At 45.6% G+C, this 25,000-nt stretch overlaps 2 protein-coding genes across 2 annotated transcripts in view; both read right to left on the minus strand.

Annotated features, from left to right (window-relative positions):
- Positions 1-6,733, minus strand: part of LOC109877186 (E3 ubiquitin-protein ligase ZNF598) — a 47,310-nt gene extending 40,577 nt beyond the window's left edge. The window contains exon 1 of the mRNA XM_031821537.1: positions 6,243-6,733. Coding sequence (XP_031677397.1) covers positions 6,243-6,413 — 171 coding nt within the window. The 5' untranslated portion in view covers positions 6,414-6,733. The remainder of the gene's footprint in view (positions 1-6,242) is intronic.
- Positions 6,734-15,135: 8,402 nt separating this feature from the next.
- LOC109886809 (coiled-coil domain-containing protein 97-like) lies at positions 15,136-24,923 on the minus strand. The gene is made up of 6 exons (XM_031821536.1): positions 24,494-24,923; positions 24,158-24,322; positions 23,421-23,580; positions 19,596-19,847; positions 16,394-16,517; positions 15,136-15,396 (listed from the first exon to the last, which is right to left on the minus strand). Exons 1-6 carry the CDS (start codon positions 24,686-24,688, stop codon positions 15,270-15,272), a joined length of 1,023 nt encoding a protein of 340 aa, XP_031677396.1. The 5' UTR covers positions 24,689-24,923; the 3' UTR covers positions 15,136-15,269.
- Between the last annotated feature and the right edge of the window lie 77 nt (positions 24,924-25,000).

The following is a 25,000-nucleotide window of genomic DNA, read 5'->3' on the forward strand; positions in this document are numbered from 1 at the left end:
CCCCTTCATCCACTATATATACAGGACTCCCCTTCATCCACTATATATACAGGACTCCCCTTCATCCACTATATATACAGTACTCCCCTTCATCCACTATATATACAGGACTCCCCTTCATCCACAGGACTCCCCTTCATCCACTATATATATACACAGGACTCCCCTTCATCCACTATATATACAGGACTCCCCTTCATCCACAGGACTCCCCTTCATCCACTATATATACAGGACTCCCCTTCATCCACAGGACTCCCCTTTACCACTATATATACAGGACTCCCCTTCAAATTAGTGGATTCAGATATTTCAGCCACATGCGTTGCAGGACTTCCCTTCATCCACTATATATAGAGGACTCCCCTTCATCCACTATATATATACACAGGACTCCCCTTCATCCACTATATATACAGGACTCCCCTTCATCCACAGGACTCCCCTTCATCCACTATATATACAGGACTCCCCTTCATCCACAGGACTCCCCTTTACCACTATATATACAGGACTCCCCTTCAAATTAGTGGATTCAGATATTTCAGCCACATGCGTTGCAGGACTTCCCTTCATCCACTATATATAGAGGACTCCCCTTCATCCACTATATACACAGGACTCCCCTTCATCCACTATATATACAGGACTCCCCTTCATCCACTATATACACAGGACTCCCCTTCATCCACTATATATACAGGACTCCCCTTCATCCACTATATATATATATATATATATATATATATATATACAGGACTCCCCTTCATCCACTATATATACAGGACTCCCCTTCATCCACTATATATACAGGACTCCCCTTCATCCACTATATACACAGGACTCCCCTTCATCCACTATATACACAGGACTCCCCTTCATCCACTATATATACAGGACTCCCCTTCATCCACTATATACACAGGACTCCCCTTCATCCACTATATATACAGGACTCCCCTTCATCCACAGGACTCCCCTTCATCCACTATATATACAGGACTCCCCTTCATCCACTATATACACAGGACTCCCCTTCATCCACTATATATACAGGACTCCCCTTCATCCACAGGACTCCCCTTCATCCACTATATATATAGGACTCCCCTTCATCCACTATATACACAGGACTCCCCTTCATCCACTATATAAACACACAGGACTCCCCTTCATCCACTATATATATATACACAGGACTCCCCTTCATCCACTATATAAACACACAGGACTCCCCTTCATCCACTATATAAACACACAGGACTCCCCTTCATCCACTATATAAACACACAGGACTCCCCTTCATCCACTATATATATATACACAGGACTCCCCTTCATCCACTATATAAACACACAGGACTCCCCTTCATCCACTATATAAACACACAGGACTCCCCTTCATCCACTATATAAACACACAGGACTCCCCTTCATCCACTATATAAACACACAGGACTCCCCTTCATCCACTATATATACAGGACTCCCCTTCATCCACTATATATACAGGACTCCCCTTCATCCACTATATATACAGGACTCCCCTTCATCCACAGGACTCCCCTTCATCCACTATATATACAGGACTCCCCTTCATCCACTATATAAACACACAGGACTCCCCTTCATCCACAGGACTCCCCTTCATCCACTATATATACAGGACTCCCCTTCATCCACTATATATACAGGACTCCCCTTCATCCACTATATAAACACACAGGACTCCCCTTCATCCACAGGACTCCCCTTCATCCACTATATATACAGGAGTCCCCTTCATCCACTATATATATATATACACAGGACTCCCCTTCATCCACTATATATATATACACACAGGACTCCCCTTCATCCACTATATATATATATACACAGGACTCCCCTTCATCCACTATATATACAGGACTCCCCTTCATCCACTATATATACAGGACTCCCCTTCATCCACTATATATACAGGACTCCCCTTCATCCACTATATATATATATATATATACAGGACTCCCCTTCATCCACTATATATACAGGACTCCCCTTCATCCACTATATATATATATACACACAGGACTCCCCTTCATCCACTATATACACAGGACTCCCCTTCATCCACTATATATACAGGACTCCCCTTCATCCACTATATATATACACAGGACTCCCCTTCATCCACTATATATATACACAGGACTCCCCTTCATCCACTATATATACAGGACTCCCCTTCATCCACTATATATACAGGACTCCCCTTCATCCACTATATATATATATATATATACAGGACTCCCCTTCATCCACTAGATATACAGGACTCCCCTTCATCCACTATATATACAGGACTCCCCTTCATCCACTATATATACAGGACTCCCCTTCATCCACTATATATATATATATATATACACAGGACTCCCCTTCATCCACTATATATATATATATATATACAGGACTCCCCTTCATCCACTATATATATATATATACACAGGACTCCCCTTCATCCACTATATATACAGGACTCCCCTTCATCCACTATATATATATATATATATACACAGGACTCCCCTTCATCCACTATATACACAGGACTCCCCTTCATCCACTATATATATATATATATATACACAGGACTCCCCTTCATCCACTATATATATATATATATATACACAGGACTCCCCTTCATCCACTATATATACAGGACTCCCCTTCATCCACTATATATACAGGACTCCCCTTCATCCACTATATATATATATATATATACACAGGACTCCCCTTCATCCACTATATATATATATATATACAGGACTCCCCTTCATCCACTATATATATATATATATACAGGACTCCCCTTCATCCACTATATATACAGGACTCCCCTTCATCCACTATATATACAGGACTCCCCTTCATCCACTATACATACAGGACTCCCCTTCATCCACTATATACACAGTACTCCCCTTCATCCACTATATATATATATATATATACAGGACTCCCCTTCATCCACTATATACACAGGACTCCCCTTCATCCACTATATATACAGGACTCCCCTTCATCCACTATATATACAGGACTCCCCTTCATCCACTATATACAGGACTCCCCTTCATCCACTATATATACAGTACTCCCCTTCATCCACTATATATACAGGACTCCCCTTCATCCACAGGACTCCCCTTCATCCACTATATATACAGGACTCCCCTTCATCCACAGGACTCCCCTTTACCACTATATATACAGGACTCCCCTTCAATTAGTGGATTCAGATATTTCAGCCACATGCGTTGCAGGACTTCCCTTCATCCACTATATATACAGGACTCCCCTTCATCCACTATATACACAGGACTCCCCTTCATCCACTATATATACAGGACTCCCCTTCATCCACTATATATATATATATATACACAGGACTCCCCTTCATCCACTATATATACAGGACTCCCCTTCATCCACTATATACACAGGACTCCCCTTCATCCACTATATATACAGGACTCCCCTTCATCCACTATATATACAGGACTCCCCTTCATCCACTATATATACAGGACTCCCCTTCATCCACTATATATATATATATATACAGGACTCCCCTTCATCCACTATATATACAGGACTCCCCTTCATCCACTATATATACAGGACTCCCCTTCATCCACTATATATACAGGACTCCCCTTCATCCACTATATATATATATATATATACACACAGGACTCCCCTTCATCCACTATATATATATATACACAGGACTCCCCTTCATCCACTATATATACAGGACTCCCCTTCATCCACTATATATACAGGACTCCCCTTCATCCACTATATATACAGGACTCCCCTTCATCCACTATATATACAGGACTCCCCTTCATCCACTATATATACAGGACTCCCCTTCATCCACTATATATATATATATATACACACAGGACTCCCCTTCATCCACTATATACACAGGACTCCCCTTCATCCACTATATATACAGGACTCCCCTTCATCCACTATATATACAGGACTCCCCTTCATCCACTATATATACAGGACTCCCCTTCATCCACTATATATATATATATATATACACACAGGACTCCCCTTCATCCACTATATACACAGGACTCCCCTTCATCCACTATATATACAGGACTCCCCTTCATCCACTATATATACAGGACTCCCCTTCATCCACTATATATATATATATATATACACACAGGACTCCCCTTCATCCACTATATATATATATATATACACAGGACTCCCCTTCATCCACTATATATACAGGACTCCCCTTCATCCACTATATATACAGGACTCCCCTTCATCCACTATATATACAGGACTCCCCTTCATCCACTATATATACAGGACTCCCCTTCATCCACTATATATACAGGACTCCCCTTCATCCACTATATATACAGGACTCCCCTTCATCCACTATATACACAGGACTCCCCTTCATCCACTATATATACAGGACTCCCCTTCATCCACAGGACTCCCCTTCATCCACTATATATACAGTACTCCCCTTCATCCACTATATATACAGGACTCCCCTTCATCCACAGGACTCCCCTTCATCCACTATATATATAGGACTCCCCTTCATCCACTATATATACAGGACTCCCCTTCATCCACTATATATACAGGACTCCCCTTCATCCACTATATATACAGGACTCCCCTTCATCCACAGGACTCCCCTTCATCCACTATATATACAGTACTCCCCTTCATCCACTATATATACAGGACTCCCCTTCATCCACAGGACTCCCCTTCATCCACTATATATATAGGACTCCCCTTCATCCACTATATATACAGGACTCCCCTTCAAATTAGTGGATTCAGATATTTCAGCCACATGCGTTGCTGACGGTTGTATAAATCGGAACAGTGGAAACTGTTATAGCAGCAAAGGGGGGACCAACTCCATATTAAAGCCCATGATTTTGGAATGAGATGTTGGATGAACAGGTGTCCACATACTTTTGGTCATGTAGTGTCCTTCACAATGTAAACAGGGCATAATGCCAGCCTCATGCCGCAGAACTAGGAAACTTGGAAATGACCGAGTTGCTAAACGAGACAAACATAGAATCACATGGCTTATCAGTCTTTCTGAACGCTGATAACTTCAGAACAAAGTCGACTACAAAGTTCTCAATGTCTTCGCAATTGATGTGAAGTATGAAAAGCTACTTCAGGTGAAAGAAATGAGATGAATGATTTCAAATTTAAACATTAGACTATAGGCTCATTTCAAGTATCTTGAATTACATTTCATGTTCAATTAATTGACTTCTATTTTCCTACTTTTCACAAAATCTGTAATTTGTCAAAAAGATATCATGTGTAGCCTAACATGCGAGCAATGACGTGCCAAATCTGTGATTTAGTGAATTTTTATTGAGTAAGCATTAGGCCTAATGTCTGTCTAGGAGCTGATCCGTCGTCTGCATTGTGAAATAATTACCATGTTAATAAGGTCATATTTGAATGGAGACAACTTATCCTAGAGCAGTGATCCCTTTCTTCTTCCGATCCATCAGACCGCTGTCTCTACGTGGTGTTTTTGGGAAACGCATGTAACATCATCGGCCGTTGTAGGAAAGATGGATAGGATAGTTAAAACAGTCCAACTAAAATGCTGTCGGGAAACCGGGCCCTGGTCAATATAATGGATCATCTGTGGCTAGGTCCATGGTACGGGGAGGGGAGACTGTCCCGTCCCCGGTAGTAAATTACAAACCATTACATAACCACCACCCTTCATGAAGCCTGACAGCTCTACCTCATAAGACAACCTTACATGGCCTTATAGCATCGGTTACATACTTAGTAGTTACCTACATAAATACAACAACTACTTACCTGGTGACAATAACACCACAATATGTGTTATAACGAACCTCTTTGTTCGATTTGTGATAACACTCAAGCTATCGTTAGTCATTACGTTTCTTAGATCATTTAACTGTGTGTGTGTGGAGGGGTTAGCTCGTGCCACTTACAAACTACAAATATATGTGTTGACTTTGACGAATAACTATCTAAGTAAGTAAATAAAACCCCTCCGACCTAACTGAAGTAGTTAGATAAGAGTCAGTGAGAGATCATTAGAAACGTAGCTGAGCAGATACCACGGCCTACAGTGTTCCCAGCGCATCCCCGCTGTAGAGTAGTCGGGCCGGTAGTCGGTGTTACCTTGTCGAGCTGCTCCCGGCACACGGCGCAGTACTTCTGGTCGCACAGCACCCTCATTTTGGTCGAGCAGCGGTAACACACCGGGTGGTCGCATTTCCCCAGGGCGAAGATGTCGAGCTCCTGACAACACAGAACACAGTTCCGCTCGTAGTTGTTAGATGTTGATTCCATGGTGGTTATTTGTTTTTAAAGGAGTTAAAACCCGGAGTTATATTTGGTTTTCCGGTCTGAATCGCAGACGTCAGGAAGTAGCTGGGTGGTTTAACAGCGGCTGTTAGTTCAATAGAAGGAGGTATCGTCTGTTTGTGTAATGACACGGAAGTCCTAAAGCCACTCGCCAATGCAGAGATTTACTGGTGTATAAACCATAAGGATAGACTGTAGAATGGTAGTTGTGCTTCTCCTATCCCTCGCCAATAGAGATTTACTGGTGTATAAACCATAAGGATAGACTGTAGAATGGTAGTTGTGCTTCTCCTATCCCTCGCCAATAGAGATTTACTGGTGTATAAACCATACGGATAGACTGTTCAATGGTGGTTGTGCTTCTCCTATCCCTCTACGAGGCATTGGGGTTCATTACACAGGCGGGTCCTCTGACATCTCCACGTGCCTGTCTCAGTGACTCAGAACATGTCAGATGATTCTTTATGTCAATCCGACACGAATTACATATAGTATGTATTTATTTGTGGGTGTCCATCATCCATAATATGTATATATTATGAAGACGTGTCAGACTTTGGTGAGTTTTCCGGCTGTTCAGGCACACATTACTCTACAGGCGAGCCGCAGCGCGGACCCGAAGCCCCTTCGTCGGTGATTGGTCAACGGTGGGGATTCTTCAATAAAGTCATTCAACGAGATACGACTTGTTTCCATGCAAATGTTTTATTTAAAAATACTTTACCAAATATCTTAGTTCAATGTAAAATTGCGCAACTAAGATCTCGAAGGTAAAAATGTCAATACATTTTTACGTCAGATTTCTTGAGTTATTTTGGCTACAGCCTCTCAAAATGGACAAACAGTACTATTGCTGCTTTCTTCTTGTTTTATCAAATCAAATGTTATTTGTCACATACACGTGTTTAGCAGATGTTATTGCGGGTGTAGCTTGTGTTTCTAGCTCTAACAGTGCAGTAATATCTAACAGTAATATTTAACATTTCACAACAATACACACACATCTTTTTTTATTTTTTATTATTTTTTATTTCACCTTTATTTAACCAGGTAGGCTAGTTGAGAACACCTTTATTTAACCAGGTAGGCTAGTTGAGAACACCTTTATTTAACCAGGTAGGCTAGTTGAGAACACCTTTATTTAACCAGGTAGGCTAGTTGAGAACACCTTTATTTAACCAGGTAGGCTAGTTGAGAACACCTTTATTTAACCAGGTAGGCTAGTTGAGAACACCTTTATTTAACCAGGTAGGCTAGTTGAGAACACCTTTATTTAACCAGGTAGGCTAGTTGAGAACACCTTTATTTAACCAGGTAGGCTAGTTGAGAACACCTTTATTTAACCAGGTAGGCTAGTTGAGAACACCTTTATTTAACCAGGTAGGCTAGTTGAGAACACCTTTATTTAACCAGGTAGGCTAGTTGAGAACACCTTTATTTAACCAGGTAGGCTAGTTGAGAACACCTTTATTTAACCAGGTAGGCTAGTTGAGAACAAGTTCTCATTTGCAACTGCGACCTGGCCAAGATAAAGCATAGCAGTGTGAGCATACAACAAAGAGTTACACATGGAGTAAACAATTAACAAGTCAATAACACAGTAGAAAACGAAGGGGGGGTCTATATACAATGTGTGCAAAAGGCATGAGGAGGTAGGCAAATAATTACAATTTTGCAGATTAACACTGGAGTGATAAAAGATCAGATGGTCATGTACAGGTAGAGATATTGGTGTGCAGAAGAGCAGAAAAGTAAATAAATAAAAACAGTATGGGGATGAGGTAGGTGAAAAGGGTGGGCTATTTACCAATAGACTATGTACAGCTGCAGCGATCGGTTAGCTGCTCAGATAGCTGATGTTTGAAGTTGGTGAGGGAGATAAAAGTCTCCAACTTCAGCGATTTTTGCAATTCGTTCCAGTCACAGGCAGCAGAGTACTGGAACGAAAGGCGGCCAAATGAGGTGTTGGCTTTAGGGATGATCAGTGAGATACACCTGCTGGAGCGCGTGCTACGGATGGGTGTTGCCATCGTGACCAGTGAGCTGAGATAAGGCGGAGCTTTACCTAGCATAGACTTGTAGATGACCTGGAGCCAGTGGGTCTGGCGACGAATATGTAGCGAGGGCCAGCCGACTAGAGCATACAAGTCGCAGTGGTGGGTAGTATAAGGTGCTTTAGTGACAAAACGGATGGCACTGTGATAGACTGCATCCAGTTTGCTGAGTAGAGTGTTGGAAGCCATTTTGTAGATGACATCGCCGAAGTCGAGGATCGGTAGGATAGTCAGTTTTACTAGGGTAAGCTTGGCGGCTTGAGTGAAGGAGGCTTTGTTGCGGAATAGAAAGCCGACTCTTGATTTGATTTTCGATTGGAGATGTTTGATATGAGTCTGGAAGGAGAGTTTGCAGTCTAGCCAGACACCTAGGTACTTATAGACGTCCACATATTCTAGGTCGGAACCATCCAGGGTGGTGATGCTAGTCGGGCATGCAGGTGCAGGCAGCGACCGGTTGAAAAGCATGCATTTGGTTTTACTAGCGTTTAAGAGCAGTTGGTAAAGTAAAGGAACTGCCTTTAAGAAGGAGGCCTTTAGCTAACATGTAAATGAGATGCCTTTAGCTAACATGTAAAGGAGAGGCCTTTAGCTAACATGGAAAGGAGATGCCTTTAGCTAACATGTAAAGGAGATGCCTTTAGCTAACATGGAAAGGAGATGCCTTTAGCTAACATGGAAAGGAGATGCCTTTAGCTAACATGGAAAGGAGATGCCTTTAGCTAAATGAGATGCCTTTAGCTAACATGTAAAGGAGAGGCCTTTAGCTAACATGTAAAGGAGAGGCCTTTAGCTAACATGTAAAGGAGGTGCCTTTAGCTAACATGTAAAGGAGAGGCCTTTAGCTAACATGTAAATGAGAGGCCTTTAGCTAACATGTAAAGGAGATGCCTTTAGCTAACATGTAAAGGAGATGCCTTTAGCTAACATGTAAAGGAGGTGCCTTTAGCTAACATGTAAATTAGATGCCTTTAGCTAACATGTAAATGAGAGGCCTTTAGCTAACATGGAAAGGAGATGCCTTTAGCTAACATGTAAAGGAGAGGCCTTTAGCTAACATGTAAAGGAGAGGCCTTTAGCTAACATGGAAAGGAGAGGCCTTTAGCTAACATGTAAAGGAGAGGCCTTTAGCTAACATGTAAAGGAGATGCCTTTAGCTAACATGTAAAGGAGATGCCTTTAGCTAACATGTAAAGGAGAGGCCTTTAGCTAACATGTAAAGGAGAGGCCTTTAGCTAACATGTAAAGGAGGTGCCTTTAGCTAACATGTAAAGGAGGTGCCTTTAGCTAACATGTAAAGGAGATGCCTTTAGCGAACATGTAAATGAGAGGCCTTTAGCTAACATGTAAAGGAGATGCCTTTAGCTAACATGGAAAGGAGAGGCCTTTAGCTAACATGTAAAGGAGGTGCCTTTAGCTAACATGTAAAGGAGATGCCTTTAGCTAACATGGAAAGGAGAGGCCTTTAGCTAACATGTAAAGGAGATGCCTTTAGCTAACATGTAAAGGAGATGCCTTTAGCTAACATGTAAAGGAGAGGCCTTTAGCTAACATGTAAAGGAGATGCCTTTAGCCTACATGTAAAGGAGATGCCTTTAGCTAACATGTAAAGGAGAGGCCTTTAGCTAACATGTAAAGGAGAGGCCTTTAGCTAACATGTAAATGAGGTCAAAAGTATGTACATGTAGGTATCGTTAAAGTGACTGTGCATATAAGATAAACAGAGAGTAGCAGCAGCATAAAAGAGGGGGACACACACAATGTAAATAGGTCGGGTAACCATTGGTTACCTGTTCAGGAGCCTTATGGCTTGGGGGTAAAAACTGTTGAGAAGCCTTTTTGTCCTAGACTTAGCACTCCGGTATCGCTTGCCATGCGGTAGTAGAGAGAACAGTCTTTGACTGGGGTGGCTGGGGTCTTTGACAATTTTTAGGGCCTTCCTCTGACACCGCCTGGTGTAGAGGTCCTGGATGGCAGGCAGCTTTGCCCCAGTGATGTATTTGGCTGTACGCACTACCCTCTGAAGTAACCTTTGTCTTATGCAACCCCACCAAACTTAACCAGGCTGGTCTGTCTAGTCTGAGAGATCAGGCTGGTCTGTCTAGTCTGAGAGATCAGGCTGGTCTGTCTAGTCTGAGAGATCAGGCTGGTCTGTCTAGTCTGAGAGATCAGGCTGGTCTGTCTAGTCTGAGAGATCGGGCTGGTCTGTCTCGTCTGAGAGATCGGGCTGGTCTGTCTAGTCTGAGAGACCGGGCTGGTCTGTCTAGTCTGAGAGATCGGGCTGGTCTGTCTCGTCTGAGAGATCGGGCTGGTCTGTCTAGTCTGAGAGACCGGGCTGGTCTGTCTCGTCTGAGAGACCGGGCTGGTCTGTCTAGTCTGAGAGACCGGGCTGGTCTGTCTAGTCTGAGAGATCGGGCTGGTCTGTCTCGTCTGAGAGACCGGGCTGGTCTGTCTCGTCTGAGAGACCGGGCTGGTCTGTCTCGTCTGAGAGACCGGGCTGGTCTGTCTAGTCTGAGAGACCGGGCTGGTCTGTCTCGTCTGAGAGATCGGGCTGGTCTGTCTCGTCTGAGAGACCGGGCTGGTCTGTCTCGTCTGAGAGACCGGGCTGGTCTGTCTCGTCTGAGAGACCGGGCTGGTCTGTCTCGTCTGAGAGACCGGGCTGGTCTGTCTCGTCTGAGAGACCGGGCTGGTCTGTCTCGTCTGAGAGACCGGGCTTTACCACGGCTAAGGGCTGTATCCAGGCATTCCACATTACGCGAGCCTAGCCGTGTTATATTGGCCTTGTACCACCTCAGGCCTTATTGCTTCATTATAAACCAGGTAGTTTGGATCCTGGATGCTGATTTGTATTTATTATGGATCCCCATTAGTTCCTGTCAGGGCAGCAGCTACTCTTCCTGGGGTTTATTATGGATCCCCATTAGTTCCTGCCAAGGCAGCGGCTACTCTTCCTGGGGTTTATTATGGATCCCCATTAGTTCCTGCCAAGGCAGCGGCTACTCTTCCTGGGGTTTATTATGGATCCCCATTAGTTCCTGCCAAGGCAGCAGCTACTCTTCCTGGGGTTTATTATGGATCCCCATTAGTTCCTGCCAAGTCAGCAGCTACTCTTCCTGGGGTTTATTATGGATCCCCATTAGTTCCTGCCAAGGCAGCAGCTACTCTTCCTGGGGTTTATTATGGATCCCCATTAGTTCCTGCCAAGGCAGCGGCTACTCTTCCTGGGGTTTATTATGGATCCCCATTAGTTCCTGCCAAGGCAGCGGCTACTCTTCCTGGGGTTTATTATGGATCCCCATTAGTTCCTGCCAAGTCAGCGGCTACTCTTCCTGGGGTTTATTATGGATCCCCATTAGTTCCTGCCAAGGCAGCAGCTACTCTTCCTGGGGTTTATTATGGATCCCCATTAGTTCCTGCCAAGGCAGCAGCTACTCTTCCTGGGGTTTATTATGGATCCCCATTAGTTCCTGCCAAGGCAGCAGCTACTCTTCCTGGGGTTTATTATGGATCCCCATTAGTTCCTGTCAAGGCAGCAGCTACTCTTCCTGGGGTTTATTATGGATCCCCATTAGTTCCTGCCAAGGCAGCAGCTACTCTTCCTGGGGTTTATTATGGATCCCCATTAGTTCCTGCAGCAGCTACTCTTCCTGGGGTTTATTATGGACCCCCATTAGTTCCTGCAGCAGCTACTCTTCCTGGGGTTTATTATGGATCCCCATTAGTTCCTGCAGCAGCTACTCTTCCTGGGGTTTATTATGGATCCCCATTAGTTCCTGCCAAGGCAGCAGCTACTCTTCCTGGGGTTTATTATGGATCCCCATTAGTTCCTGCAGCAGCTACTCTTCCTGGGGTTTATTATGGACCCCCATTAGTTCCTGCAGCAGCTACTCTTCCTGGGGTTTATTATGGATCCCCATTAGTTCCTGCAGCAGCTACTCTTCCTGGGGTTTATTATGGATCCCCATTAGTTCCTGCCAAGGCAGCAGCTACTCTTCCTGGGGTTTATTATGGATCCCCATTAGTTCCTGCAGCAGCTACTCTTCCTGGGGTTTATTATGGATCCCCATTAGTTCCTGTCAAGGCAGCAGCTACTCTTCCTGGGGTTTATTATGGATCCCCATTAGTTCCTGCCAAGGCAGCAGCTACTCTTCCTGGGGTTTATTATGGATCCCCATTAGTTCCTGCAGCAGCTACTCTTCCTGGGGTTTATTATGGACCGCCATTAGTTCCTGCAGCAGCTACTCTTCCTGGGGTTTATTATGGATCCCCATTAGTTCCTGCAGCAGCTACTCTTCCTGGGGTTTATTATGGATCCCCATTAGTTCCTGCCAAGGCAGCAGCTACTCTTCCTGGGGTTTATTATGGATCCCCATTAGTTCCTGCAGCAGCTACTCTTCCTGGGGTTTATTATGGATCCCCATTAGTTCCTGTCAGGGCAGCAGCTACTCTTCCTGGGGTTTATTATGGATCCCCATTAAAGATAAAACAATATGTTATATAACAGGCAGTGAAAAAATAAATAACAATATGGGGATGAGGTAGTTGGATGGGCTATTTACAGATGGGCTATGTACAGGTGCAATGATCGGTAAGCTGCTCTGGCAGCTGATGTTTAAAGTTAGAGGGAGATATGAGACTTTGCTTTATCTTGGCCAGGTTGCAGTTGTAAATGAGAACTTGTTCTCAATTGGCCTACCTGGTTAAATAAAGGTGAAATAAATAACTCCAGCTCCAGTCATTTTCGATAAACACTAATCTGCCTTCCCAATTAATGGAAAAGAGATGTTTCTGGACAATGCACCATGCTGCCTCGTTGACAAAATGACAGAGCAGCACAGATGACTGTTTGATTTGACAAGGGTGCTTCTCCCTGCCTGCTTTCACCTGATGGCGTGATGGGTCTTTACCTCAGCCTCATCGAATCTGCCCCTTATAAACCGGGTAGTTTGGCTCCTGGATGCTGATTGGCTGAAAGCCGTGGTATACCACAGGTATGACAAAACATTTATTTTTACTGCTCTAATTACGTTGATAAACTTTCAACCTTTAAGTCTTTACTGAAGACTCATCTCTTCAGTGGGTCATATGATTACAGGGGCTGAGTCACTGGCTCACTGGTGCTCACTGGTGCTTTTCCATGCCGTCCCTGGGAGGGGTGCGTCACTTGAGTGGGTTGAGTCACTGATGTTATCTTCCTGTCTGGGTTGGCGCCCCCCCTTGGGTTGTGCCGTGGCGGAGATCTTTCTGGGCTATAATCGGCCTTGTCTCAGGATGATAAGTTGGTGGTTGAAGATATCCCTCTAGTGCTGTGGGGACCACACATGCAGAGATCATCCGTTCACCTACTCTACATCTCACAAAGACAAAGCGGTTGGAACCAAAAATCTCCAACTAGCCTACCTGGTAAAATAAAGGTAAAGTTGGTGGGGTTATATCCTTCCTGTTTGGCCCTGTCCGGGGGTGTCATCGGATGGGGCCACAGTGTCTCCTGACCCCTCCTGTCTCAGCCTCCAGTATTTATGCTGCAGTAGCTTGTGTCAGGGGGCTAGGGTCAGTTTGTTATATCTGGAGTACTTCTCCTGTCTTATCCGGTGTCCTGTGTGAATTGAAGTATGTTCTCTCTTTCTTTCTCTCTCTCGGAGGACCTGAGCCCTAGGACCATGCCTCAGGACTACCTGGCATGATGACTCCTTGCTGTCCCCAGTCCACCTGGCCGTGCTGCTGCTCCAGTTTCAACTGTTCTGCCTGTGATTATTATTATTTGACCATGCTGGTCATTTATGAACATTTGAACATCTTGGCCATGTTCTGTTATAATCTCCACCCGGCACAGCCAGAAGAGGACTGGCCACCCCACATAGCCTGGTTCCTCTCTAGGTTTCTTCCTAGGTATTGGCCTTTCTAGGGAGTTTTTCCTAGCCACCGTGCTTCTACACCTGCTTTGCTTGCTGTTTGGGGTTTTAGGCTGGGTTTCTGTACAGCACTTTGAGATATCAGCTGATGTATGAAGGGCTATATAAATACATTTGATTTGATAACCAGTTTATAAAAGCAATAAGGCACGAGGTGGTGTGATATATGGCCAATATACCACGGCTAAGGCTCTGTGTCCAGGCACTCTGCGATGCGTCGTGCCTAAGGACAACCCTTAGTCGTGGTATATTGACCATATATCACACCACCTCGTGCCTTATTGCTTAAATATAAGACTGGTCTAGTGAACCATAAGAGCGGTATTACATGGTTGGGACAATCATGAGCACTCTTAATTTACAGGATTCATTAGCTAGTTGAAATTCAATCCCTGACTGTGTTCTCCCCCATTCATGGAAATGGACCGGGAAAAATCCCTCTGAAATAAAAATAACCGATTTCACTCCTGGAACCCAAAATCCACCTGTTTTCAGCCCTTTGAAATACTACAATCAGCTCTGACTCATTCAGAAATACTAACTCAGTTACAATCAGCTCTCTGACTCATTCAGAAATACTAACTCAGTTACAATCAGCTCTCTGACTCATTCAGAAATACTAACTCAGTTACAATCAGCTCTGACTCATCCAGAACAACTTCAGTGGCCAGTGTTGTCAGCAGGGTGTGGAGTCCCGTCCAATCAGGAACTAGTAAGAAATAATTCAACTGACTAACAACGTAAACACACATGATTTATTGCTATCCATGCAAACTGAATATTAAATGAATGTGAGGAGAATAAACAGAGTAGAAACATGACATAGTATAGTTATTACAGAAGTTAATATATTTACAGTCCAATGACAGCTGCTGTCATGACACATCTATAGTCATGTCCTCCTCTTCCTCCTCCTCCTCTTCATCCTCATCGAAGTACTTCTCCTCTGCATCTCTGTTGACGATGTCCAGGTTGTCGTAGTCGGGGTTCCCATCCACTTCACTACAACACAAACAGCTCGTAAAGTAGTTCAGTCTGTCCACTTCACTACCCACAGCTAGTACAGTAGTTCAGTCTGTCCACTACACTACAACACACACAGCTAGTACAGTAGTTCAGTCTGTCCACTTCACTACAACACAAACAGCTCGTAAAGTAGTTCAGTCTGTCCTCTACAACACACACAGCTAGTACAGTAGTTCAGTCTGTCCACTACAACACACACAGCTAGTACAGTAGTTCAGTCTGTCCACTTCACTACAACACACACAGCTAGTACAGTAGTTCAGTCTGTCCACTACAACACACACAGCTAGTACAGTAGTTCAGTCTGTCCACTTCACTACAACACACACATCTAGTACAGTAGTTCAGTCTGTCCACTACAACACACACAGCTAGTACAGTAGTTCAGTCTGTCCACTACAACACACAGCTAGTACAGTAGTTCAGTCTGTCCACTACAACACACACAGCTAGTACAGTAGTTCAGTCTGTCCACTTCACTACCCACAGCTAGTACAGTAGTTCAGTCTGTCCACTTCACTACAACACAAACAGCTCGTAAAGTAGTTCAGTCTGTCCTCTACAACACACAGCTAGTACAGTAGTTCAGTCTGTCCACTTAGTTGGTCAGCCCGGTTAGTCTCCCCAGTTGGTCAGCCCGGTTAGTCTCCCCAGTTGGTCAGCCCGGTTAGTCTCCCCAGTTAGTCAGCCCGGTTAGTCTCCCCAGTTGGTCAGCCTGGTTAGTCTCCCCAGTTAGTCAGCCCGGTAAGTCTCCCCAGTTAGTCAGCCTGGTAAGTCTCCCCAGTTAGTCTCCCCAGTTAGTCAGCCCGGTGGGTCTCCCCAGTTAGTCAGCCCGGTAAGTCTCCCCAGTTGGTCAGCCCGGTAAGTCTCCCCAGTTGGTCAGCCCGGTAAGTCTCCCCAGTTAGTCAGCCCGGTAAGTCTCCCCAGTTAGTCAGCCCGGTAAGTCTCCCCAGTTGGTCAGCCAGATACTAACCTGTAGTTAAAGTCTTTGTCGTGTCCGTCCAGGAAGCGTTGGTACATCTGAGTGATGAACTCGTCCCTGAGCAGAGCTTTCTCCTGGGGTGTTGGCTCATAGCCCTCTGCCCCCAACCCTCCACCTGGAGGCACCACACACACAGTACCGTGAGACACACACACACACACAGTACCGTGAGACACACACACACACAGTACCGTGAGACACACACACACACAGTACCGTGAGACACACACACACACACACACAGTACCGTGACACACACACACACACACAGTACCGTGAGACACACACACACACAGTACCGTGAGACACACACAGTACCGTGAGACACACACACACACAGTACCGTGAGACACACACACAAAGTACCGTGAGACACACACACAGACAGTACCGTGAGACACACACACAGACAGTACCGTGAGACACACACACACACACACAGTACCGTGAGACACACACACACACAGTACCGTGAGACACACACACACACAGTACCGTGAGACACACACATACAGTACCGTGAGACACACACACACAGTACCGTGAGACACACACACACACACAGTACCGTGAGACACACACACACACACAGTACCATGAGACACACACACAGTACCGTGAGACACACACACACACAGTACCATGAGACACACACACACACACAGTACCGTGAGACACACACACAGTACCGTGAGACACACACACAGTACCGTGAGACACACACACAGTACCGTGAGACACACACAGTACCATGAGACACACACACAGTACCATGAGACGTTAGGATTCTTTGCTATTCTTATACATTATACATGGACACATTACGTTGCTATTCTAACTACATGGACACATTACATTACGTTGCTATTCTAACTACATGGCCACATTACATTACTATTCTAACTACATGGACACATTACATTACGTTGCTATTCTAACTACATGGCTACATTACATTACGTTGCTATTCTAACTACATGGCCACATTACATTACGTTGCTATTCTAACTACATGGCCACATTACATTACGTTGCTATTCTAACTACATGTCCACTTTACATTACGTTGCTATTCTAACTACATGGCCACATTACATTACTATTCTAACTACATGGCCATATTACGTTGCTATTCTAACTACATGGCCACATTACATTACGTTGCTATTCTAACTACATGGACACATTACATTACGTTGCTATTCTAACTACATGGACACATTACATTACGTTGCTATTCTAACTACATGGCTACATTACATTACGTTGCTATTCTAACTACATGGCCACATTACATTACGTTGCTATTCTAACTACATGGCCACATTACATTACTATTCTAACTACATGGCCATATTACGTTGCTATTCTAACTACATGGCCACATTACATTACGTTGCTATTCTAACTACATGGCCACATTACATTACGTTGCTATTCTAACTACATGGCCACATTACATTACATTACTATTCTAACTACATGGCCACATTACATTACGTTGCTATACTAACTACATGGCCACATTACATTACGTTGCTATTCTAACTACATGGACACATTACATTACTATTCTAACTACATGGCCACATTACGTTGCTATTCTAACTACATGGCCACATTACATTACGTTGCTATTCTAACTACATGGACACATTACATTACGTTGCTATTCTAACTACATGGCCATATTACGTTGCTATTCTAACTACATGGCCATATTACGTTGCTATTCTAACTACATGGTCACATTACATTACGTTGCTATTCTAACTACATGGCCACATTATGTTGCTATTCTAACTACATGGCCACATTGCGTTGCTATTCTAACTACATGGCCATATTACGTTGCTATTCTAACTACATGGCCACATTGCATTACGTTGCTATTCTAACTACATGGACACATTACATTACGTTGCTATTCTAACTACATGGTCACATTACATTACGTTGCTATTCTAACTACATGGTCACATTACATTACGTTGCTATTCTAACTACATGGCCACATTACATTACGTTGCTATTCTAACTACATGGCCACATTACATTACGTTGCTATTCTAACTACATGGACACATTACGTTGCTATTCTAACTACATGGTCACATTACATTACTATTCTAACTACATGGCCACATTACATTATGTTGCTATTCTAACTACATGGCCACATTACATTACGTTGCTATTCTAACTACATGGCCACATTACATTACGTTGCTATTCTAACTACATGGCCACATTACATTACGTTGCTATTCTAACTACATGGCCACATTACATTACGTTGCTATTCTAACTACATGGACACATTACATTACGTTGCTATTCTAACTACATGGCCACATTACATTGCTATTCTAACTACATGGTCACATTACATTACTATTCTAACTACATGGCCACATTACATTACGTTGCTATTCTAACTACATGGCCACATTACATTACGTTGCTATTCTAACTACATGGCCACATTACGTTGCTATTCTAACTACATGGCCACATTACATTACGTTGCTATTCTAACTACATGGCTACATTACGTTGCTATTCTAACTACATGGCCACATTACATTACGTTGCTATTCTAACTACATGGTCACATTACATTACGTTGCTATTCTAACTACATGGTCACATTACATTACGTTGCTATTCTAACTACATGGCCACATTACATTACTATTCTAACTACATGGCCACATTACGTTGCTATTCTAACTACATGGCCACATTACATTACGTTGCTATTCTAACTACATGGACACATTACATTACGTTGCTATTCTAACTACATGGCCATATTACGTTGCTATTCTAACTACATGGCCATATTACGTTGCTATTCTAACTACATGGTCACATTACATTACTATTCTAACTACATGGCCACATTACATTACGTTGCTATTCTAACTACATGGCCACATTACGTTGCTATTCTAACTACATGGCCACATTACATTACGCTGCTATTCTAACTACATGGCCACATTACATTACGTTGCTATTCTAACTACATGGTCACATTACATTACGTTGCTATTCTAACTACATGGCCACATTACATTACTATTCTAACTACATGGCCACATTACATTACGTTGCTATTCTAACTACATGGCCATGTTACAAAACTATTTCCCTTGTTGAACGCACGTCTGGTGATGCTGTGTCTTACCCTCCTCCCCCTCCTCCCTGTCCTGCTCCTCCTGCAGCCGCCTCTGGATCAGTCTCTCCTGGTAGGAGGTGAGGAGGAGGTGGGCCAGCCCCCCCTCTGCTCCCCCTGGCCCCCGCTCCTCCCCTGCTCCTCCCTGCATGGCCTCGAGGGAGCGATGTAGCAGCTCCTCCTCTGTCAGGTATTGGCCGATGTATTGCTCATACAGTAGGGGCTCCCGGCTTCTCATCTGGTCCTCACTGAAGTACTGGCCCTCTGGGGGGGGTTAGAGACATGTTGAAGTACTGGCCCTCTGGGGGGGAGGGGTTAGAGACATGTTGAAGTACTGGCCCTCTGGGGGGGGTTAGAGACATGTTGAAGTACTGGCCCTCTGGGGGGGGTTAGAGACATGTTGAAGTACTGGCCCTCTGGGGGGGGTTAGAGACATGTTGAAGTACTGGCCCTCTGGGGGGGGTTAGAGACATGTTGAAGTACTGGCCCTCTGGGGGGGGTTAGAGACATGTTGAAGTACTGGCCCTCTGGGGGGGGTTAGAGACATGTTGAAGTACTGGCCCTCTGGGGGGGAGGGGTTAGAGACATGTTGAAGTACTGGCCCTCTGGGGGGGGTTAGAGACATGTTGAAGTACTGGCCCTCTGGGGGGGAGGGGTTAGAGACATGTTGAAGTACTGGCCCTCTGGGGGGGGTTAGAGACATGTTGAAGTACTGGCCCTCTGGGAGGGAGGGGTTAGAGACATGTTGAAGTACTGGCCCTCTGGGGGGGAGGGGTTAGAGACATGTTGAAGTACTGGCCCTCTGGGGGGGGTTAGAGACATGTTGAAGTACTGGCCCTCTGGGGGGGTTAGAGACATGTTGAAGTACTGGCCCTCTGGGGGGGTTAGAGACATGTTGAAGTACTGGCCCTCTGGGGGGGTTAGAGACATGTTGAAGTACTGGCCCTCTGGGGGGGAGGGGGGGGGGTTAGAGACATGCTGAAGTACTGGCCCTCTGGGGGGGGGGAGGGGTTAGAGACATGTTGAAGTACTGGCCCTCTGGGGGGGTTAGAGACATGTTGAAGTACTGGCCCTCTGGGGGGGTTAGAGACATATTGAAGTACTGGCCCTCTGGGGGGGGGGGGGTTAGAGACATGTTGAAGTACTGGCCCTCTGGGGGGGTTAGAGACATATTGAAGTACTGGCCCTCTGGGGGGGGGGTTAGAGACATGTTGAAGTACTGGCCCCCTGGGGGGGGGGGGGGGGACAGAGAACATCCCTGGTGATCTGATCTGGAGGACTCACAAAACAGAGAACATCCCTGGTTATCCCTACTGCCTCTGATCTGGAGGACTCACTAAACACATGTTTCGTTTGTAAATGATGTCTGAGTGTTGGCGTGGGCCCCTGGTGCCGTCTGGTTTGTAAATGATGTCTGAGTGTTGGCCCCTGGTGCCGTCTGGTTTGTAAATGATGTCTGAGTGTTGGCCCCTGGTGCCGTCTGGTTTGTAAATGATGTCTGAGTGTTGGCCCCTGGTGCCGTCTGGTTTGTAAATGATGTCTGAGTGTTGGCCCCTGGTGCCGTCTGGTTTGTAAATGATGTCTGAGTGTTGGCCCCTGGTGCCGTCTGGTTTGTAAATGATGTCTGAGTGTTGGCCCCTGGTGCCGTCTGGTTTGTAAATGATGTCTGAGTGTTGGCCCCTGGTGCCGTCTGGTTTGTAAATGATGTCTGAGTGTTGGCCCCTGGTGCCGTCTGGTTTGTAAATGATGTCTGAGTGTTGGCCCCTGGTGCCGTCTGGTTTGTAAATGATGTCTGAGTGTTGGCCCCTGGTGCCATCTGGTTTGTAAATGATGTCTGAGTGTTGGCCCCTGGTGCCGTCTGGTTTGTAAATTATGTCTGAGTATTGGCCCCTGGTGTTGTCTGGTTTGTAAATGATGTCTGAGTGTTGGCCCCTGGTGTCGTCTGGTTTGTAAATGATGTCTGAGTGTTGGCGTGGGCCCCTGGTGTCGTCTGGTTTGTAAATGATGTCTGAGTGTTGGCGTGGGCCCCTGGTGCCGTCTGGTTTGTAAATGATGTCTGAGTGTTGGCCCCTGGTGTCGTCTGGTTTGTAAATGATGTCTGAGTGTTGGCCCCTGGTGTCGTCTGGTTTGTAAATGATGTCTGAGTGTTGGCGTGGGCCCCTGGTGTCGTCTGGTTTGTAAATGATGTCTGAGTGTTGGCGTGGGCCCCTGGTGTCGTCTGGTTTGTAAATGATGTCTGAGTGTTGGCGTGGGCCCCTGGTGTCGTCTGGTTTGTAAATGATGTCTGAGTGTTGGCGTGGGCCCCTGGTGCCGTCTGGTTTGTAAATGATGTCTGAGTGTTGGCCCCTGGTGCCGTCTGGTTTGTAAATGATGTCTGAGTGTTGGCGTGGGCCCCTGGTGTCGTCTGGTTTGTAAATGATGTCTGAGTGTTGGCGTGGGCCCCTGGTGCCGTCTGGTTTGTAAATGATGTCTGAGTGTTGGCGTGGGCCCCTGGTGCCGTCTGGTTTGTAAATGATGTCTGAGTGTTGGCGTGGGCCCCTGGTGCCGTCTGGTTTGTAAATGATGTCTGAGTGTTGGCGTGGGCCCCTGGTGCCGTCTGGTTTGTAAATGATGTCTGAGTGTTGGCGTGGGCCCCTGGTGCCGTCTGGTTTGTAAATGATGTCTGAGTGTTGGCCCCTGGTGTCGTCTGGTTTGTAAATGATGTCTGAGTGTTGGCCCCTGGTGTTGCATTTGGTTTACCGCTGTCTACCGCTCCTGGTCTAACGCCACATCCAATTGCATTTGGTTTACCGCTGTCTACCGCTCCTGGTCTAACGCCACATCTAATTGCATTTGGTTTACCGCTGTCTACCGCTCCTGGTCTAACGCCACATCCAATTGCATTTGGTTTACCGCTGTCTACCGCTCCTGGTCTAACGCCACATCCAATTGCATTTGGTTTACCGCTGTCTACCGCTCCTGGTCTAACGCCACATCTAATTGCATTTGGTTTACCGCTGTCTACCGCTCCTGGTCTAACGCCACATCCAATTGCATTTGGTTTACCGCTGTCTACCGCTCCTGGTCTAACGCCACATCCAATTGCATTTGGTTTACCGCTGTCTACCGCTCCTGGTCTAACGCCACATCCAATTGCATTTGGTTTACCGCTGTCTACCGCTCCTGGTCTAACGCCACATCCAATTGCATTTGGTTTACCGCTGTCTACCGCTCCTGGTCTAACGCCACATCCAATTGCATTTGGTTTACCGCTGTCTACCGCTCCTGGTCTAACGCCACATCCAATTGCATTTGGTTTACCGCTGTCTACCGCTCCTGGTCTAACGCCACATCCAATTGCATTTGGTTTACCGCTGTCTACCGCTCCTGGTCTAACGCCACATCCAATTGCATTTGGTTTACCGCTGTCTACCGCTCCTGGTCTAACGCCACATCCAATTGCATTTGGTTTACCGCTGTCTACCGCTCCTGGTCTAACGCCACATCCAATTGCATTTGGTTTACCGCTGTCTACCGCTCCTGGTCTAACGCCACATCCAATTGCATTTGGTTGTAAATAGACGTATCAAAAGTAACTTTTGGACTTTTACTAGTAGTATTTTACTGGGTGACTTTCACTTGAGTCATTTTCTATTAAGGGATCTTTACTTTTACTCAAGTATGAGAATTGGGTACTTTTTCCACCGCTGATTACCAGTAGCTTTGCAACCCTGGACCTGTGTGAGCATCAGTGTTTGAGTACCAGGGTCTGTGATTGGTGCTGAAGACTGAGTACCAGGGTCTGTGATTGGTGCTGAAGACTGAGTACCAGGGTCTCTGATTGGTTGCTAGGCTCACCCCTCTGCAGCTCCCTGAGGGCAGCGTAGCGTTGGTTGCGTACCCGGGTCCTGTTGGTCCGTCCCGCTGCTCTCCGCCTCACCTCCCGGCAGTAGTACTGCGCCCGGGGGTCAGAAGTCAGATGGCAGAATACTGACAGGTGCTGTGGCTTCAGGTGGGCCTGTGGGAGAGGGTTAGAGGTCAGAGGTGATGGGACAGAGGGTTAGAGGTCAGAGGTGATGGGGGAGCAGGGGTTGGTCATATGTCAGTTTCTATATAATACCAAGTTGTACTCAGGCCAGTTTCAGATACAGAGATACTGTGTGAATACAGTAAGTGAATGAGATGGCAAAGCATTTGTGTCTCAAAAACAATAAGTGTAAAGAATGTGTCTAAAATATGGATTTAAAAAATACTGCACTTTCTAAGATTTAATTTAATCAGTGGAGAGAGAGAGGGATGGAGGTAGGGAGGAGACAGGGTCTCATCTTCAGAGACCCAACTGAGACCAGGGTCTCATCTTCAGAGACCCAACTGAGACCAGGGTCTCATCTTCAGAGACCCAACTGAGACCAGGGTCTCATCTTCAGAGACCCAACTGAGACCAGGGTCTCATCTTCAGAGACCCAACTGAGACCAGGGTCTCATCTTCAGAGACCCAACTGAGACCAGGGTCTCATCTTCAATGGTGCCCTGAGACCATAAGTAAAAGAAAGAACAGCCCAGTTCTGGTTGTCAGGGTTCGAGCAAAGAGGTACCTGGTATCGCTCCAGGAACACCAGGGGCTTGGCCCGGTACTGTCCCAGCAGCTCCTCTCTCCGCTGGGCTACGGTCAGTTCTGCCTCACCGACCTGCTGGCTCTTCACCTGAATACCACTCACAGCCACCACCTCCACCATGGCACACACACCGATGGGATCCGCCTGGGAAAACACACACACACACACTTGTCTTTGCCAATTCCTTGTCATTCGCCGGTTGGTAGCTAGCTAGTTCACACATTAACATCACAGATGAAAGGGGCGTAGTCATCAATATTTTTGGTAACATCTGGTTTCTACGTCACTATCTCCCTCCTTGTTGCTGTTTCTCACCTGGTTGTCCTGCGGCTCGTCCTCCTCGGTGTGGGCGGTTTCAGAGCAGCTAGAAGCTGGTCCGGTTCCCCTGGGGTCGGGCTGTGGTCTCCGGGGTTCGGGCTGTGGTCGCGGGGGGTCGGGCTGTCTGTAGGCCACTGGTTCAACGCTGACAGGCGGACTGGGCTCGGGAACAGGGTCGATCTCCCCCCACATGGCTGAGAGCACAATGACGACACCTCTATGGTCTAACTTAACTTACTAACAATGTTAGCGCGGACGGAAAGTCCCTCTTTCTTGCGAAACGAGACTAATCTGATAAATATTGGTTGAATACAATTTTAGAATTCTCACTGCGTTTCAACGTTTATAAACCTTTTGCATTTCTTGCTATTTCGAAAATGTCGCTTCCTGGTCCGTCGTTGTTGTCAGTCCCCTGATTACCAAGGTACATCGCTCAAGGTTCCTACTTATGGTTCATGATTCTTTTCTTAATTTTTTTTCTTGAACTTTTCCATTTATACAAAC

This window comes from Oncorhynchus kisutch, unplaced genomic scaffold (genome assembly GCF_002021735.2).
Source record: "Oncorhynchus kisutch isolate 150728-3 unplaced genomic scaffold, Okis_V2 scaffold3991, whole genome shotgun sequence".
NCBI classification, from domain to species: domain Eukaryota; kingdom Metazoa; phylum Chordata; class Actinopteri; order Salmoniformes; family Salmonidae; genus Oncorhynchus; species Oncorhynchus kisutch.